General features: G+C 45.2%; 1 protein-coding gene across 1 annotated transcript in view; it reads right to left on the bottom strand.

Annotated features, from left to right (window-relative positions):
- LOC126273019 (aminopeptidase N-like) overlaps positions 1-20805 on the bottom strand; it is a 161133-nt gene that overhangs the window by 44578 nt on the left and 95750 nt on the right. The window contains exons 11-12 of the mRNA XM_049976391.1: positions 16402-16585; positions 2027-2301 (exon numbers count right to left, since the gene is read on the bottom strand). Coding sequence (XP_049832348.1) covers positions 2027-2301; positions 16402-16585 — 459 coding nt within the window. The remainder of the gene's footprint in view (positions 1-2026; positions 2302-16401; positions 16586-20805) is intronic.

Raw genomic sequence — 20805 nt, 5'->3', positions numbered from 1 at the left:
ACTGCTGGTAATTGGAACAATAGAAGGTGTCCGATGGGTCCGTCATTCGGTTTCCTCACAAATCGGATCTGTCTGGAACACTTCATGCCGACTTCCCTGTTTTTCATTTTTCCTACTCCAGCGACCTAGCAGCTGTAGTGCCAAAATCGCTTGGTAAAGTTAAGCGTTGCAGGTTTTGTTGGCAGCACCGAACACTGATAACGTCAGCATCTCCCCTCACACGTCTCCACTCAGTGCATGGTCCAATCTTGCCGTTTAGATTTTTGTTCATCAGTTTCACCAACCGTCTTTGAAGCATGCTGATATGAAGAAGCAGCACACTAGTTGCGTTAAAATTTGTTTTTTAACGCAACTGGTGAGCTATTTCTTTACATCGGGTATCTTGTTATTGCATTCACACCACCAACACCCCGTGCAATCGGACTTCTTCTTTGTCCATCTATATTTGTTTCACACAGTCAAAGAGAAAGACTGGGCGTGATAAAAGCTCAAAAAGTACACTACTGGCCATTAAAATTGCTACACCATGAATATGACGTCCTACAGGCACGAAATTTAACCGACAGGAAGAAGATGCTGTGATATGCAAATGCTTAGCTTTTCAGAGCATTCACACAAGGGTGGTGCCGGTGGCGAAAAGTTTCCAACCGATTTCTCATACACAAGAAGTACTTGACCGGCGTTGCCTGGTGAAACATTGTTGTGATGCCTCGTGTAAAGAGGAGAAATGCGTACCATCAGGTTTCCGACTTTGATAAATGTCGGACTGCAGCCTATCGCGATTGCGGTTTATCGTATAGCGACACTGCTGCTCGAGTTGGTCGAGATCCAGTGACTGTTAGCAGAATATGGAATCGGTGGGTTCAGGAGGGTAATACGGAATGCCGTGCTGGACCCCAACGGCCTCATATGACTAGCAGTGGAGATGACAGGTATCTTATCCGCATGGCTGTAGCGGATCGTGCAGCCACGTCTCGATCCCTGAGTCAACAGATGGGGACGTTTGCAAGACAACAACCATCTGCACGAACAGTGCGACGACTTTGCAGCAGCATGGACTATCAGTTAGGAGACCATGGCTGCGGTTACCCTTGACGCTGCATTGCAGACAGGAGCGCTTGCGATGGTGTACTCAACTACGAACCTGGGTGCACGAATGGCAAAACGTCATTTTTCGGATGCATCCTGGTTCTGTTTACAGCATCATGATGGTCGCATCCGTGTTTGGCGACATCGCGGTGAACGCACATTGGAAGCGTGCCATACTGGCGTATCACCCTGCGTGATGGTATGGGGTGCCATTGGTTATACGTCTCGGTCACCTCTTGTTCGCATTGACGGCACTTTGAGCAGTGGGCGTTACATTACAGATGTGTTTCGGCCCGTGGCTCTACCCTTCATTCGATTCCTGCGAAACCCTACATTTCAGCAGGATAATGCTCGACGGCATGTTGGAGGTCCTGTACGAGCCTTTCTGGATACAGAAAATGTTCGACTTCTACCCTAGCCAGCACATTCTGCAGATCTCTCACCAACTGAAAACGTGTGGTCAATGGTGGCCGAGCAACTGGCTCGTCACAATACGTCAGTCACTACTCTTGATGTAACTGTGGTATCGTGTTGAAGCTGCTTGGGCAGCTGTGCCTGCGCACGCCATCCAAGCTCTGTTTGACTCAATGCGCAGGCGTATCAAGGCCGTCGTTACGGCCAAAGGTGGTAGTTCTGGGTACTGATTTCTCAGCATCTATGCACCCAAATTGTGTGAAGAAGTTATCACATGTCAGTTCTAGTATAATATATTTGTCCAATAAATACCCGTTTATCATCTGCATGTCTTTTTGGTGTGGCAGTTTTAATAGCCAGTAAAAATATTGGCACTCGAGAATGGCATTTGAGGATCGATTTATCGATTTCGAGGAGCGAAAGATATCGCTGACATACAACAATAATTTTGGAAAAAATATCGACGTATCGATTTATCGATATTTATCATCAGTCCAAACACTGAGCTGCCCGTGGCACTCACCTTGAAGTTGCCGTAGTGTTCGCCGCCGTAGAGGCGGTCCTTCAGGTAGGAGAGCACGCCCAGCGCGGCCGACCACGGCACGTAGTCGTCCTCGTGTTCGAGGTGCAGCGTCGTGTCCAGCGCGACGCCGTAGTCGAGCAGGCCGGCGCGCGCCAGCCAGAAGGCGTCGTCCACCAGCTGCGCCTGCGTCAGCACGGGCAGCGCCGACGCGTTCTGCTGCAGCGCCGACGACACCTGCGCCCACGCGTCCGCCTCGTACAGCACGCGGTAGAAACCTGCGGGCGGGCGTCGCGTCGGCTTCACAAGGCTTAAGATCACAAACGCCGAGGTGACAAAGTCACGGTACAGCGACACGCACATACACAGACAGCGATAGTATCGCGTAAACAATATATGAAGGGGCGATGCGTAGGCGGAGCCGACATTTGTACTCAGGTGATTCATGTGGAAAGGTTTCCTACGAGATTATGCCCGCACGAAGGGAATGAACGGACTTTGAACGCGGAATCGTTGTTGGAGTGAGACACAAAAGACATTACATTTCGGAAATCGTATATATTGAGAGATCTACAGTGTCAATAGTGTGCAGAGAATACCTCATTTCAGGCAGTACCTCTCACCCCAGACAACACAGTGACTGACGGCCTTCACTTAACGACCTGAGCAGCGGCGTTTGCGCCGAGTTGTTAGTGTTAACATGAAACGGTACGGTAGTTTCCGCTGCATAAGCAGCAGGTTCCGCTGCTCGCTCGCACCGAGAAATACAAACGGAGGCGGCTGCGCCGCCAATTTTATTGAACGACGCGGCCGGCCGATGTGGACGGATGGAAAGAAGTGTGTCAGGCTTCATAATACGTATTTATATGTGTCGTGTATTATGCATTTCTTGTACGTGAATGTGAATCTGCACATGAACTTTCCTAATCCTTCTCACACCTTTCCATAAATCGTGGCCAAATCTTAGTTCGGTTCAAATGTTTCAAATGGCTCTGAGCGCTATGGGACTTAACATCTATGGTCATCAGTCCCCTAGAACTTAGAACTACTTAAACCTAACTAACCTAAGGACATCACACACATCCATGCCCGAGGCAGGATTCGAACCTGCGACCGTAGCCGTCAAGCGGGTCCAGACTGAAGCGCCTAGAACCGGTCGGCCACACCGGTCGGCTCTTAGTTGGGAAGTAGTTCTGTAGTATAGTAGTGACAACCTCACTCCTGAGTAGGGGACCAGAGAGACAGCACAAGCAGGTAAAAGTCAAAGGCGTTCCAGTGTCACACGATTTTTGGTGGAGAGGTTGGTCATGGCCAAGTGGTTCGACCACCCCTCCACCGGGGCCCAGGAAGACCTCTGGTGGCCCGCCGTATTCGGAGATTGTTGCAGAAGACGGGTAAGTGAGCAGACATACCCTCAGTGCGTCTGTCTCGATCTTCACGCGTTGAAGAGAGGTATTTAAATATTTTCACTAATTCTTTAATTTCCAGCTTCGAATTGTGTAAGGAAATGAATGTTCTCGTTTAATTTCGTAAATTTGACCCCCCTGTGTTAATGTATCTGGTCCCCAGTTTGTCCATTATCCTCCTCATATAGTGGATGTCCCATGTAAAATATTGGGAGACTTTGGTGGTATACATTTGGCCAACGCAATTCCGTCTTGCCCGTAGAAATGTGCGTGCAGATTAGTATATAATACACCCGAGCCATAAGTTGTAAAATTGTAATATCTGTAAACTGGAACAATTGCTGCAATCGCTGTAAAGTCGAGTGATAATGTTTAAAATTAATAGATAATCAATTGTCATCAATCTTTAACATACCCTAAAAATCACAAAGGAGTCAAGTTAAAGGATTCCTTTAAAATAAAAGATGCAGGGACCCACACATCAGCGTGTGAGCTCTCCAGCCCCTTGTCTAGTATTGTAGAGAATAGAGCATGCTTTCTAGGCAGCACTCTCAAGCTCTCCTCCCCAGTTATCTGTTGCGCAATTTTCATTCACGTCTTGACGTCATCAACTTTCAACTGGCGTCCCTAAGCAAGGAGGTCTGACGGTAATATTTCAAACAGACAAGCAACATTGCGCGAAATAACAGCAGAAATTAATGTGAGATGTTCGACGAACGTATGCGTTAGGTCACTGCGGCGAAATTTGGCGTTACTGGGCTATGGCAGCAGACGACCGACGCGAGTGCCTTTGTTAACAGCACGATATCGCCTGCAGCGGCTCTTCTGAGTTCATGACCGTATCGGTTGGACCCTAGAGAACTTGAATGCGGTGGCCTGGACAGATGAGTCCCGACTGAAGTTATGTTATGTTATATTACTTTAACCGGGGACCTAGAAACAACGGAGAGGCTCCGTCCCCGCCGCAGCCGCAGTGGTACACAACACCACGACGACTACCGCAGTCCACTTCACCCTTCCGCCGCCCCACACCGAACCCAGGGTTATTGTGCGGTTCGGCACCCTGTAGACCCTCCAAGGAACGTCTCACACCAGACGAGTGTAACCTCTATGTTTGCGTGGTAGAGTAATCGTGGTGTAGGCGTACGTGGAGAACTTGTTTGCGCAGCAATCATCGACATAGTGTAACTGAAGTGGAATAAGGGGACTACCGTGCAGGCTGGTGATGGCTCCAAAATGGTATGGGCTATGTTTACGTGGAATGGAATGGGCCTTAGTCGGCTAGAGTGGCCGAGCGGTTCTAGGCACTACAGTCTGGAACCGCGCGACTGTTACGGTCGCAGGTTCGAATCCTGCCTCGGGCATGGATGTGTTTGATGTCCTTAGGTTATTTAGGTTTAAGTAGTTCTAAGTTCTAGGGGACTGATGACCTCAGATGTTAAATCCCATACTGCTCAGAGCCATTTGGACCATTTTTTGAATGCGCCTTCTGGTCCAAATAAGCGATCATTGGCTGGAAATGGTTACTTTCGGCTACTTGGAGACCATTTGCAGCAATTCATGGACTTCATGGTTCCCAGCAGTGATGGAATTTTTACGGATGGCAATGCGCTATGTCACTGGGCCACAACTGTTCACGATTGGTTTGAAGAACATTCTGAATAGTTCGAGCGAATCATTCAGTCACTCAGATTGCTGAACAGGAATCCTATATAACATGTATGGAACCTAATGGAGAGGTCAGTTCGTGCACCGCCAGTGCTTTCGGAAATGAACAACTGTAATGGTAGCACAGCTCAATATTTATGTAGGGGAGTCGAGTTACTACGCTACCCCAGGCGAAAGGAGGTCAGACACGTTGTTGGAAGGTATCCCATAACTTATTTCACCTCAGTGTAAACAATGTAGAGTTAAGTGAAGAGATAGCATGTGGCACAAGGTTCACATTCACACGGCAGAGCTGCGCAGAACCGAGAGACTGATAACCAATCTGCATAGGTTTACTACTGAAATTTCTAGCGGATTCTTTCCGGGAAGAGTCGTCGAACGCATTGCTTCCTCCCACGTCTCTTGAGATGATCAAGATGTAAAAGTTCGGGAGATTCGAGATGAAACAGGGGCTTAGTGACAATCATTTTCCCCACGCACCATTCGCGAGTGGAGCAGGTAAGGGGGGATCAGTTAGTGGTATAAGAAGTATCCTCCGCCACATACCGTCAGGGGACTTGCGGAGAATTGATACAGACGTAGAAATAACGTGCAGTGAGGGCTCAGATAAAGGAAGGGCCCTGTTACCACTGCCTACACGCGTGGCGTTCTATGGCTACTGGGTACATGCACTCAGGCCAGCATGTGAAGCATTATGATATTTCTGGTTCTCGTTACCACGATTACAGCATTGTCTTTCAAAGCATGTAACGTGTTGTAGCAGGGAGCTACTGTCACAAGAATGTACTAATCGGTGTATGCGAACAAGTAATGTTGCGAAGTGTCGGTTTGTACCCTCAGCACGGTTTGGTGGACTCCTTCATTTTGATGGCGTGAAACTGCCGAGGAAAGCCTACGCCATGATTGGCTACTATCCGGATAGTGCTTCTAAAAAGAAGAATATTTTTGTAAAAAAGCCTGACATTTTATTTTAGAATGAATAATTTCTTTATATTTTACACAGTGAGGTAATAAACATGCTCTAATCTCAATATGAGTAGAAAATAATACATTGAAAATCTGCTATGGTTTTAAATAATGATATTCAGTTGTTACAGATACAAATGAACTACCGTGACGTAATTTCAGTGTTTTCCAATAGTGTTTTCTTTGAAAGTGTATTTTGTCTGAGACCATGAATTGCCTTTTCCGGCTGTCAGTACTATTTCCATGAGAAGACATACTTCTACTTCTAAGTAGTAGGGAGCAATCGTATGCAACGACAGTTCTTCACTAAAGCTGTCAATGAATCAGCACTTTTAAACAGATGATATACGACAACTTCAGCTTCAGATGATTAACTAATAAGCTTTTGTTTAAGAGTGTTAAAATATCGAGACAATGATAAACAAACTACAATACCTCTCATCGAGATTTCGTGTAAGTCAGCTACGAACGCAACGCTTCTCCAATAAAATACAGCAGTAGTAGCGAACGTCATAAAAGTATACAGCCAAGTGATTGCAGTTTATAATCCAGTCGCATTATGCTGCAGGAATTTCGCTAGACGATGAAATGCAAATTCCCTAGAAAAAGCCTTGAGCTTTCTTAAAAAAGGGGGCACGACATGTGCTCCAAAACTTGTTACTATTATATTTTTTCTTAGTTGGATAAGAAGTCAGATTTCAGTTTTCATAGAGATAAAGAACCTGTCATCTATGCAGACATTAAAACGTACTTATAAAAATAATCTGGCTATAACATTTGAAAAATGAGAAAATTTGTGACAGCCCGAATCACTTTGTACATTCTCAAGTTTCATGAACAAGGCCAACAGTAGATGATCTTCATTGGTGGAAGTACAATTGTAATGAATACGTGCATCCCCTTCACATGTTTATGCCAATTATTAAGCACATTTATGCAATCGGGAATGCTCAGTAGCAGCCAGGTTACAAGCCCATCTGACAATTATGCAAGTGGCATTAACGAGAACATCATAAGAGGCAATGTTGTGCAACCTTAGTAGGGATAAGATCCGACTATTCGGGAGTAAGAACCTACAATCTGAGACAGTGTTCCGAGACAAACTTCCGTCACAATGTCCGCAAACGTGACGTCACATCAGCCTAGCAACAGCGATCTAAACGGCCATTCGCTGAGAGTGTTTATATATATATATATATATATATATATATATATATATATATATATATATATATATACTCCTGGAAATTGAAATAAGAACACCGTGAATTCATTGTCCCAGGAAGGGGAAACTTTATTAACACATTCCTGGGGTCAGATACATCACATGATCACACTGACAGAACCACAGGCACATAGACATAGGCAACAGAGCATGCACAATGTCGGCACTAGTACAGTGTATATCCACCTTTCGCAGCAATGCAGGCTGCTATTCTCCCATGGAGACGATCGTAGAGATGCTGGATGTAGTCCTGTGGAACGGCTTGCCATGCCATTTACACCTGGCGCCTCAGTTGGACCAGCGTTCGTGCAGACCGCGGGAGACGACGCTTCATCCAGTCCCAAACATGCTCAATGGGGGACAGATCCGGAGATCTTGCTGGCCAGGGTAGTTGACTTATACCTTCTAGAGCACGTTGGGTGGCACGGGATACATGCGGACGTGCATTGTCCTGTTGGAACAGCAAGTTCCCTTGCCGGTCTAGGAATGGTAGAACGATGGGTTCGATGACGGTTTGGATGTACCGTGCACTATTCAGTGTCCCCTCGACGATCACCAGAGGTGCACGGCCAGTGTAGCAGATCGCTCCCCACACCACGATGTCGGGTGTTGGCCCTATGTGCCTCGGTCGTATGCAGTCCTGATTGTGGCGCTCACCTGCACGGCGCCAAACACGCATACGACCATCATTGGCACCAAGGCAGAAGCGACTCTCATCGCTGAAGACGACACGTCTCCATTCGTCCCTCCATTCACGCCTGTCGCGACACCACTGGAGGCGGGCTGCACGATGTTGGGGCGTGAGCGGAAGACGGCCTAACGGTGTGCGGGACCGTAGCCCAGCTTCATGGAGACGGTTGCGATTGGTCCTCGCCGATACCCCAGGAGCAACAGTGTCCCTAATTTGCTGGGAAGTGGCGGTGCGGTCCCCTACGGCACTGCGTAGGATCCTACGGTCTTGGCGTGCATCCCTGCGTCGCTGCGGTCCGGTCCCAGGTCGACGGGCACGTGCACCTTCCGCCGACCACTGGCGACAACATCGATGTACTGTGGAGACCTTACGCCCCACGTGTTGAGCAATTTGGCGGTACGTCCACCCGGCCTCCCGCATGACCACTATACGCCCTCGCTCAAAGTCCGTCAGCTGCACATACGGTTCACGTCCACGCTGTCGTGGCATGCTACCATTGTTGAAGACTGCGATGGAGCTCCGTATGCCACGGCAAACTGGCTGACACTGACGGCGGCGGTGCACAAATGCTGCGCAGCTAGCGCCATTCGACGGCCAACACCACGGTTCCTGGTGTGTCCGCTGTGCCGTGCGTGTGATCATTGCTTGTACAGCCCTCTCGCAGTGTCCGGAGCAAGTATGGTGGGTCTGACACACCGGTGTCAATGTGTTCTTTTTTCCATTTCCAGGAGTCGAGTGGAGTGTCCCTATTGCCTGAGGGAGAAAGGTGGGGTCTCTCTTGTGCTTCAGGAAGACAGGGCGAGTTAGTAGCGAGGCGCCACTCAAAACGCACGGTCGAGTAATCGGGGGCGGCTCCAAAAGAACGGTCGTGAGTATATATTCCAGCTGTTAAAAAAAAGTTAAAATAAAAGAATTAGTTATCAGTGAACGCCACGTGTCGTGGGCTGTATCTGTCACGAGTATTGAAGGTGATAAATGACTTGAAAAGGGTCGAATATAACGGCGTAGCCAAGAGCCGCCATATTGGAAATTCTGTGACGTGTGTTTCAAAATATTCTTCATTGAAACTAGTATATTACAAAAGGTTGTTAACATTTAACAACTGGCGCCCCGACACACCCAACTTCAGCAGGATCACAAACCTACATTGACCCTGGCGCCTGAGCGCTATTACTGTGCGACTAGGGACTATCAAAGCAGCAAGACACCAGGTTAGTAATACAGAAACCAGAGAAGTAAGCCAGAGTCGCTTCCTTCTCGCTACAATGTCACTGAGGGCATTGTACAACGCGCGATTTGCCAGCAGCCAATGAAGTTGTGTGTTGGTGATATACGTGTTAAATTTCGAGACTTGCCAGCAGCTAGTAAAGATGTATTTAGTGATGCGATTCTGCGTTAAATCCTGACCAACTACATATTAGGAAGGTTACTTGCTGTTCACAAATTCAATAAAACAGCGAAGTAATGTAACATGGGAACCTTATCTGAAAAATCGAAGAGTATGGTAATATCAAAAACACCTGTAAGATATAAAATAGTTGATGAATGTATGTCATTTGAATGATGCGTCGCTTTATGAAATAAACAGAAGTTAACTGCAGTGAAAGTGAAAGTGCTAAGGCAGATCCAATGAGTAATAATGTGGGGGGAGAGAGGAAATTTGTCAATAAGGGATCCGTGTGGAACGCAAGATGTAAATAAATCGATGAAGACAAGAAATAGAAGTTGGAAGGATCATGTGGAAAGCACAGACACCAAAGGACTAGATAAAATTCGTAAATACGGACGAAAACAATGGAAACGACTGCCCTGACTACCACCCAAGGTATGGGACAACGGCTGGTCCGAAACATCCACGGAATGAGACCGACAAACAGGGAAAACCCTAGTCAGCAGTAGCAGAAGAAGGAGGAGGAGGAGAATGACAGAAAGCAGAGAAAGGGACCAAACTGAAGGACTGGAAAATAGAAGGAATAACAATATTTATTATTCATTCTTCTTTTACGCATGAAAAATATATTTGTAACATACTCGTATGTGGATTATCTTGCATGTAGTTTGAAGATCATATATTAACGTGAGCACACGAGTTTGTGATGCTTGTGCCTTTGTTATTTTGACCTACGGTAACGTCGTCAGTAAAATAACTGGCATCTCTTATGACATTTCAGTTACATCACTTAGCAGTAGGCGAAACACGAATATCCGAGTGACGTATGGCAGTAGTATTTCAGCCAGCAATACCTTGATTACGATCTACGTCGTGGCCTCACACTGCATTGGGACAGTTACTTGGAGTGAAGACACCACGTCAGTAGAGTTTACAGAACTTCGCTATCTCTTCCGATACCTTAAGATGCAACTGTGACCTCAGGTGTCCATAAAAATATCGATGTGTAAAGTATACAACTCCCACTGCCATACCTTAGCAAAAGATCTATGCGAGATATTGAGAAAATTGCGGGCGTTGTAGAATCGCTAAGCCATTTGAAGGCTTTGATTCAGTCACTCGTCGACCAAGCTGGTGTGACACTGTGGCAATACAAGACAACAAAACGAAAGCTGATGTTATAAATCAAGCGTTTGACAAAGTCATTCACGCAGGAGGATCGCACAGACGTACGTTTATTTGACCGTTTCATAGACATCTATACGGAACACACAGAAATAGGTATTCCTCGGCGCTGAGAAACACATGAAATATTTCAAAACAAATGAATCACTAGGTCCAAATGGAATCAAAATTTTGTTTTACAGGGGGTACTCTTCGACAACGGCGCTTTACATAAAATATATCGCCCAGTGCAAAGTCTCGTGCGACTGCAAATAAAAAAAAACCATTGTGGAGGGAAAAAGAAAGGACCCGAAAAATTACGGACCAATATCCTTAACACAGATTTTTTGTCGAATTCCTGAACACATTGTGAGTTCGAATATAATAAATTTCCTTGAGAAGAAAAGCTTATGTTCACTAGAAGCTTTATTTAATAACAGAATCCAGTACGTTGTTCTGGATGGAGAACGTTCGGCCGGCCGGTGTGGCCGAGCTGTTCTAGGCACTACAGCCTGGAACCGCGCAGCCGCTACGGTCGCAGATTCGAATCCTGTCTCGGGCATGGATGTGTGTGATGTGCTTAAGTTAGTTAGCTTTAAGTAGTTCTAAGTTCTAGGGGACTGATGACCTCAGCAGTTAAATCGCATAGTGCTCAGAGCCATTTGAACCATTTTTTTCGAGAACGTTCGAGACATAAGTGTTGTCAGGAGAGCCCTAGCGAAGCGTGACAGGATCGCTGTTGTTCTCTGTATACATAAAGAATCTGACGGACTGAGTGGGCAGTAGTTTGCAACAGCCTACCGATGACGCTCAGTATTTGGTAAAGTGTTGTCGTAGAGAGACTGGAAGAAGATACAAGACCACGGTGATGAAATTTCTCTTTGGACAAGCAGTTCCTTAATATTCGAATGTCGTGTTAGTGGTGCGCTGCTTGACATATGTCAATTAAACCTCTAGGAGTAGCTCTGAAGTACACGCCAGGTTATCCGAGAGAACTAATGCGCTGCTTGCTGGACTCGGGTAGGCGCGCTGGCCCCAAATCGAATCCGCCTGGCGGATTAACGACGTCGACCGGTGTGTCGGCCAGCCTGGATGTGGTGTTTAGGCGGTTATACATATCCCCCCCCCCCAGGTGAATGCCGGGCTGGTCCCCACATTCAGCCTCAGTTACACGACTCGCAGACATTTGAACACTTTCACACTATTCCATGGATTACACTAGACGCAGACAGCTGGGATACACTTAATCCGTCCTGGGGGGTATAGGGGGGCGGTAGGAACGGCATCCAGCCACCCCTTAAAATTAGCCTTGCCAAATCTTTTCTAACCATGCCGACCGTGCGAAACCGCGGGACTAGGCACCAGCAAAAGAAGAAGAAGTAACTCTATGAAGAGATGTGAAATGGGACGAGCACATTAGATCGGTTGTAGGAAAAGTGAATAGTAAACTTCGGGGTACTGGAAGGATTCTATGAAAGTGTTACTCGTCTATAATGGATAGCGCATATATAACGCTTATGAGACCCATTTTTGAATACTGCTGGAGTGTTTGGGATCCCCACCGGGTCAGTTAACGAAGACACTGAAGAACCTCAGAAGCGAACAGCAAGATTTGTCATTGGTAGGTTTGATCAACACGCGAGTATTACAGAGATGTTCTGTGAACCTAAATCGGCATCGCCGGAGAGAAACGTTATTGGGAAAGTGTAGAGAACTAAATAGAAAACGATTCTACTGACACCAACGTACGTCTCGACTAAGGACTTTGAAGACAAGACAAGAAAAATTAGGGCTCTTACGGAAGTATATACGAGCCGTTTTCCCCTAGTTCCATTTGCGAGTCAAACGTTGGTCATAGAAAGAAGACTTTCTCGACCGGATGACATAGCTGCTGGTAAACCTTTCGGGATATGAGGTCGTGATCCAAGAAACTCTTCTGTCCCTGACGAATCGTCCAGGACTGCAAGACTCAACGGAGGAGCGACTCTGAAGATGTCCAGCGCAGTCCTGGACGAAACGTCAGGGACAGAAGAGTTTCATGGACCACGACCTGATATCCCGAAATGTTTACCAGCAGCTATACCATACGTTGGATTGCAAATTATGAACATACATGTAGATGTTCTGTATTTTCACCTTGCGATGTATTTCAACAGGTTTAACAACTCCACTGTTAAGGAAACGTATCACAGGTCGCTGTTCCAACGCGGTGCAAGTCCCCAATGGTGCAGCCATGTATGTACTAACACAGCTTCATTTTCTCTGATGCAACAGGCTACCAACTATACGTCATTCGTCGAACACAGAGGTAATAACTCTTGACAACTGCAAAATCGATGGTACAACTAATTTTATTGGCTTTTTAAGTTTTTCTTTAGAATTAGCCAGTACTCTATCTGTTACTACTTTCCATTTTTTTATGTAGTAGTTATTTCTAAGCGTTGTACCGATGTTAAATCTAAGTCTTTGTATAACATGTGTCGTTATGTGAACATAACGTAAAATGGATAGGTTAAAGTTAGATATATTGGGAATTAGTGAAGTTCGGTGGCAGGAGGAACAAGACTTCTGGTCAGGTGACTACAGGGTTATAAACACAAAATCAAATAAGGGTAGTGCAGGAGTAGGTTTAATAATGAGTAGGAAAATAGGAATGCGGGTAAGCTACTACAAACAGCATAGTGAACACATTATTGTGGCCAAGATAGATACGAAGCCCACACCTAATACAGTAGTACAAGTTTATATGCCAACTAGCTCTGAGATGACGAAGAAATTGACGAAATGTATGATCAAATAAAAGAAATTATTCAGATAGTGAAGGTAGACGAAAATTTAATAGTCATGGGTGACTGGAATTCGGTAGTAGGCAAAGGGAGAGAAGGAAACATAGTAGGTGAATATGGTCTGGAGCAAAGAAATGAAACAGGAAGCCTCATGGTAGAATTTTCCACAGAGCACAACTTAATCATATGTAACGCTTGGTTCAAGAATCATAAAAGAAGGCTGTATACATGGAAGAAGCCTGGAGATACTGACGGGTTTCAGATAGATTATATAATGGTAAGACAGAGATTAAGGAACCAGGTTTTAAATTGTAAGTCATTTCCAGGGGCAGATGTGGACTCAGACCACAATCTATTGGTTATGACCTGTAGATTAAAACTGAAGAAACTGCAAAAAGGTGGGAATTTAAGGAGATGGGACATGGATAAACTAAAAGAAGCAGAGGTTGTACAGAGTTTCAGGGAGAGCATAAGGGAGCAATTGACAGGAATGGGGGAAAGCAATACAGTAGAAGAAGAATGGGTAGCTCTGAGGGATGAAGTAGTGAAGGCAGCAGAGGATCAAGTAGGTAAAAAGACGAGGGCTAGTAGAAGTCCTTGGGTAACAGAAGAAATATTGAATTTAATTGATGAACGGAGAAAATATAAAAATGCAGTAAATGAAGCAGGCAAAAAGGAATACAAACGTCTCAAAAATGAGATGGACAGGAAGTGCAAAATGGGTAAGCAGGGATGGCTAGAGGACAAATGTAAGCATGTAGAGGCTTATCTCACTAGGGGTAAGGTAGATAATGCCTACAGGAAAATTAAAGAGACCTTAGGAGATAATAGAACCACTTCTATGAACATCAAGAGCTCAGTTGGAAACCCAGTTCTAAGCAAAGAAGGGAAAGCAGAAAGGTGGAAGGAGTATATAGAGGGTATATACAAGGGCGATGTACTTGAGGACAATATTATGAAAATGGAAGAGGATGTAGATGAAGATGAAATGGGAGATACGATACTGCGTGAAGAGTTTGACAGAGCACTGAAAAACCTGAGTCGAAACAAGGCTCCCGGAGTAGACAACATTCCATTGGAACTACTGACGGCCTTGGGAGAGCCAGTCCTGACAAAACTCTACCATCTGGTGAGCAAGATGTATGAGACAGGTGAAATACCCTCAGACTTCAAGAAGAATATAATAATTCCAATCCCAAAGAAAGGAGGTGTTGACAGATGTGAAAATTACCGAACTATCAGTTTAATAAGTCACAGCTGCAAAATACTAACGCGAATTCTTTACAGACAAATGGAAAAACTAGTAGAATCCGACCCTGGGGGAAGATCAGTATGGATTCCTTAGAATTGTTGGAACACGTGAGCCAATACTGACCCTACGACTTATCTTAGAAGCTAGATTAAGGAAGGGCAAACCTACGTTTCTAGCATTTGTAGACTTAGAGAAAGCTTTTCACAATGTTGACTGGAATACTCTCTTTCAAATTCTGAAGGTAGCAGTGGTAAAATACAGGGAGCGAAAGGCTATTTACAATTTGTACAGAAACCAGGTGGCAGTTATAAGAGTCGAGAGACATGAGAAGGAAGCAGTGGTTGGGAAGGGAGTGAGACAGGGTTGTAGCCTCTCCCCGATGTTATTCAATCTGTATATTGAGCAAGCAGTAAATGAAACAAAAGACAAATTCGGAGTAAGTATTCAAATCCACGGAGAAGAAATAAAAACTTTGAGGTTCGCCGATGACATTGTAATTCTGTCAGAGACAGCAAAGGACTTGGAAGAGCAGTTGAACGGAATGGATAGTGTCTTGAAAGGAAGATAAAAGACGAACATCAACAAAAGTAAAACTAGGATAATGGAATTTAGTCGAATTAAGTCGGGTGATGTTGAGGGTATTAGATTAGGAAATGAGACACTTAAAGTAGTAAAGGAGTTTTGTTATTTGGGGAGCCAAATAACTGATGATGGTCGAAGTAGAGAGGATATAAAATGTAGACTGGCAATGGCAAGGAAAGCGTTTCTGAAGAAGAGAAATTTGTTAAATCGAGTATAGATTTAAGTGTCAGGAAGTCATTTCTGAAAGTATTTGTATGGAGTGTAGCCATGTATGGAAGTGAAACATGGACGATAAATAGTTTGGACAAGAAGAGAATAGAAGCTTTCGAAATGTGGTGTTACAGAAGAATGCTGAAGATTAGATGGGTAGATCACATAACTAATGAGGAAGTATTGAATCGGATTGGGGAGAAGAGAAGTTTGTGGCACAACTTGACCAGAAGAAGGGATCGGTTGGTAGGACATGTTCTGAGGCATCAAGGGATCACGAATTTAGTATTGGAGGGCAGCGTGGTGGGTAAAAATTGTAGAGGGAGACCAAGAGATGACTACACTACGCAGATTCATAAGGATGTAGGTTGCAGTGGGTACTGGGAGATAAAGAGGCTTGCACAGGACTGAGTAGCATGGAGAGGTGCATCAAACCAGTCTCAGGACTGAAGACGACAACAACAACAACATCGTAAAACTTGTAGAAGGCCCGGTAAGATATACGAGGGGGAGTGGAATGAAAACCTTAAAAATGTATCATGCCATTGCTCTGTAAGTTCGCAGTACTATTACCAGTGATGTAATGAACGCCCTAGAGGCGGCAAATACTAAATACAAACGAAAACCGGTCCACAATACCAGTTCAAAGGGCTATCCCAAGAAAGAACAGCGTTCTGTCATACGTTTTCTGAACAGTAAAGGTACGAATATCGGCGAATGAGGGTCCAGTATGGTACTAAATGTCTATCACTGTAACAAGTGTATGAGAGGAGCAGAAAGTTCGGAAATGGGGAGACTACTGTGAAAGATGCCCAGTGCCCAGGTCAGGCACACCGTGTTGTGAAACATGTGTCTGCTGGAGCAGTTCAGGCCACTGTGATGGAAAATCGCTGAGTGACAGTGGACGAAATAGTCGCAAATGTGTTGAGAACATATGGTGCAAGTGCTACTGTGATACGAAAAGATTGGCACTCGATAGGGCCGCATAAAACCAGCTATAAAACACACACGTGACATACAATGAGACAGTTGGCTCACCTGTGCGCTGGTTGTTGAGCAGTAGCCAGCCGTCACCTGGGACGTCTTGCAGGGTAACGGTGGCATCTGCCACCAGCCACTGCTGTGGGCTAGTGTTCTCCAGCTGATCCGCGGTCGTCGCCCAAGTCAGCGGCACGATCCACTGCGGGCTGTCCGTTATCTCCTCAGTCAACAGGAAGCGGGACTGCAACGGCGAACACACACTCACTTGTGATGTTTATATGCAGACTGGAGTGAGGAATCAAAATTTGTACCAAGGTCCGGATTCGAACCCAGGTCTCTTGTTCACTAAGCAGATGCGCTAATCACTATGCAACCCTGGCACATTGGCTTTGCATAGCTGCACGGACTGCTCTAGCACCCTTGCCTAGTCGAACCAAATTCCCATTCACACCTCAGCCCACTTGATATGCCCCCGAAACTCAAACAACATAGTGCCACCAGATTCTTTTGGGGCTGCATAACTGGATAAAAATCTTCTCGGTTTTCAAGCCGTGTCAATTCTCGAGCTTCCAATGGCTAGATCCACCACTGTCGTCAGAAGTAAACCCACTGGCTTCCAGGACTCCTTGGGATAGTCAGTCCTGACAAAACTCTACCATCTGGTGAGCAAGATGTATGAGACAGGCGAAATACCCTCATACTTCAAGAAGAATATAATAATTCCAACCCCAAAGAAAGCAGGTGTTGACAGGTGTGAAAATTACCGAACTATCATTTTAATAAGTCACAGCTCCAAAATACTAAGGCGAATTCTTTACAGATGAATGGAAAAACTGCTAGAAGCTGACCTCGGGGAAGATCAGTTTGAATTCCGTAGAAATGTTGGAACACGTGAGGCAATACTGACCCCATGACTTATCTTAAAAATAGATAAAGGAAAGGCAAATATATGTTTCTAGCATTTGTAGACTTAGAGAAAGCTTTTGACAATGTTGACTGGAATACTCTCTTTCAAATACTGTAGGTGGCAGGGGTAAAATACAGGGAGCGAAAGGCTATTTACAAGTTGTACAGAAACCAGATGGCAGTTATAAGAGTCGAGGGACATGAGAAGGAAGCAGTGGTTGGGAAGGGAGTGAGACAGGGTTGTAGCCTCTCCCCGATGTTATTCAATCTGTATATTGAACAAGCAGTAAATGAAACAAAAGACAAATTCGGAGTAAGTATTCAAATCCACAGAGCAGAAATAAAAACTTTGAGGTTGGCCGTTGACATTGTAATTCTGTCAGAGACACCAAAGGACTTGGAAGAGCAGTTGAATGGAATGGACAGTGTCTTGAAAGGAGGATATAAGATGAACATCAACAAAAGCAAAACTAGGATAATGGAATTTAATCAAGTTAACCCGGGTGATGCTGAAGGAATTAGATTAGGAAATGAGACATTTAAAGTAGTAAAGGAGTTTTGTTATTTGGGGAGCAAAATAACTGATGATGGTCGAAGTAGGGAGGATATAAAATGTTGACTGGCAATGGCAAGGAAAGCGTTTCTGAAGAAGAGAAATTTGTTAAATCGAGTATAGATTTAAGTGTCAGGAAGTCATTTCTGAAAGTATTTGTATGGAGTGTAGCCATGTATGGAAGTGAAACATGGACGATAAATAGTTTGGACAAGAAGAGAATAGAAACTTTTGAAATGTGGTGCTACAGAAAAATGCTGAAGATAAGATGGGTAGATCACATAACTAATGAGGAAGTATTGAATCGGATTGGGGAGAAGAGAAGTTTGTGGCACAACGTGAATAGAAGAAGGGATCGGTTGGTAGGACATGTTCTGAGGCATCAAGGGATCACCAATTTAGTATTGGAGGGCAGCGTGGAGGGTAAAAATTTTAGAGGGAGACGAAGAGATGAATACTCTAAGCAGATTCAGAAGGATGTAGGTTGCAGTAGGTACAGGGCGATGAAGAAGCTTGCACAGGATAGAGTAGCGTGGAGAGCTGCATTAAACGAGACTGAAGACCACAACAACAATTGTGATTTCAGTCCCCTGCACTAGATGGGCAGGAGAGGGCTGACAGCGGCACAGACTGCCGTTCTTCAGCCCAGTGGTATTAGACAAAATAAAAAGTGGAAACTTATACATAAAAGGGCGGAGGAAAAGGGGATACAAAAATACAGTAAATGAAGACAATGGACGATAAAATAGACGGTGACACGGTGATGTTCATTGAGAGACAGTTAAAAGAGTGGACATAAAGTTAAAATAACGCAGTTGGCGATTCTCGAGGCACTTAAAATACACTGGAGTCACACACACACTTAAAACCACTGTATGTGACAGAGCATACACGAAGAATAAAAACCGGTGCTAGGGACCTATCGAAGGATGGGAGGCCTGAGAGAAGGGAAAAAGAGGGGAGAGGGAGGTGCAGTGGGGAAGGGGAGATTGGAGGAGGTGGGAGGCAAAGAAGAAAAGGGAGGGTCAGTGGACGCACCAAGAGGCTGGAGACGGGCGGGGTCAGAGAGGGAAGGCAGCTCAGGAGGGAGTGCAGAGACACAAAAGGGGGCCATGGGAAATAGGGGGTCATAGGAGGGAGGAAATTCTGCTCAGGGAAAGGTAAGAGGAGGGGAGAGGGAGCCCTGATTAATAGCAGGGGGAAGGTGGGTTTCGAGTTGGTAGGAGGGGTAGAGATCAGGGCATAGCTCATCATCCAAGAGAGGTCGGTGTTGGAAGTTGCATTGGGAAAGGAGGTGGAGGGTGTGGAGATGGAGAGAGGGCGGGACACAACGGTAAAGTCACGGCTATGGGCTGAGGGTGGAGGGGAGTGAAGATACCCGGGGGTGGAGGGGGGATCGAGTTGGCAGAATATGTACAGGTTGCGGATGTGTTCGAGGAAAAGAAGAAGATGGGGGAAGGGGATGAGGCCATAGAGGATTCGTGTGGGGGATGGAAGGCAGATACGGAAGGGAAGGCAGAGTGCATAGCGTTCTACGAATTGGAGCATATATATATATATATATATATATATATATATATATATATATATATATATATATCCGCTGGCGCCGGCCGGTGTGGCCGAGTGGCTCTAGACGCTTAAGTCTGGAACTGCGCGATGCTACAGTCGCAGGTTCGAATCCTGCCTCAGGCATGGATGTGAGTGATATCCTTAGGTTAGTTAGGTTTAAGTAGTTCTATGTTCTAGGGGACTGATGAACTCAGATGTTAAGTCTCATAGTGCTCAGAGCCATTTGAACCATTATTGAACATCCGCTGGCACCAATCAGAGAGGGCCGAAGCGACGCGAGAGCGAAAGGCGAGTTGGGTAGCTCATAATAGCTCCGGCCCGCTCCGGAACCGAGTGACGTCACGTGGCGCCAGGGTTTGGAACTGCCGCTCCTGCCTCCCTACAAGCTTTAAGTGCCCACAGTTGCTTCCTTTCAACATGCTTACGGCACTGGAATTGATCTGGCTTGAAAACCGAGAAGACTTCATTCTCAAACACCATTGCCGAGGCTTTCCAGCTGTATTGGAATAGTGCCTGTGCATCGAACGAAACGCCGGATCTTGCCTGAAACGCAGGCGTAAATACTTCAATCTAATGAAACTATAAACCATACAGTTTCATATGATTAAAGCCTCATAGGACTTCACTTTGACGGTGATGAAGCAGTGCAAGCAGAGGTGAGATTGTGGCTCCGTCAACAAAGTCAAACATTCTGCAGTGACAGTATCGACAAACTGGTCTCTCGTTGGGAGAAAAGCCAGGGTGACTGTATTCAGAAAGAAATATGTAGACATCAAGAATAAAGATGTAGAATGTAAATAAAGTTTGTTTTAGTTATAAAGCTTTAGGAGCTTTCACTTAAGAAATTTCGGAGACGTTAGTTTTCAGCACTCCCTCATATATTATTATTCTGTATCAGCCACAGTAGGATACCCGTCTTTTATACCAAACTACATATAAAATTCCCCCGAAGAGCGTAAAAAAATTGTCTGTGAACTTTAGGCTCAAGCTTTAGATGCCAACTATTTCACTAGACACTGATTACATCTATTTAGGTACTTTTAAGAATTTCTTCAAGACAAATGGACTTATTTAGAATATAAATTCTCAGTTGGGAAATTAAGCTATGTCTGCACAAGAAGTATCAATATCACAATGGATAATGTCTATAATCAAACGTGGGGTCTTACCTTAAAGCTTATACCCGACAAATAAGCAACAGCTTGTGGAAGACAATCTGACTCAAGCAATAGTCAGCTGCACTGAGCAACAACAAATTCACTTCTGCTCTGTCTAGTATGTGTCCCGTATCCTCCGCTTATAAACATTTCTTACTGCTGGGACTCGCCTTGATCTAAGCTGCCTGTCACCGCTAAAGAAGGAGGGATTCCCCTGTAGTTGCGTAATAACCGGTTCCTTGGAAGGGTAACTTGCAACGGGATACGTTTCTT

The sequence above is a fragment of the Schistocerca gregaria genome, chromosome 5, assembly GCF_023897955.1.
Source record: "Schistocerca gregaria isolate iqSchGreg1 chromosome 5, iqSchGreg1.2, whole genome shotgun sequence".
NCBI lineage: Eukaryota > Metazoa > Arthropoda > Insecta > Orthoptera > Acrididae > Schistocerca > Schistocerca gregaria.
The sequence above is the reverse complement of the archived record's forward strand: the minus strand, read 5'-3'. Positions and strand labels throughout refer to the sequence as shown.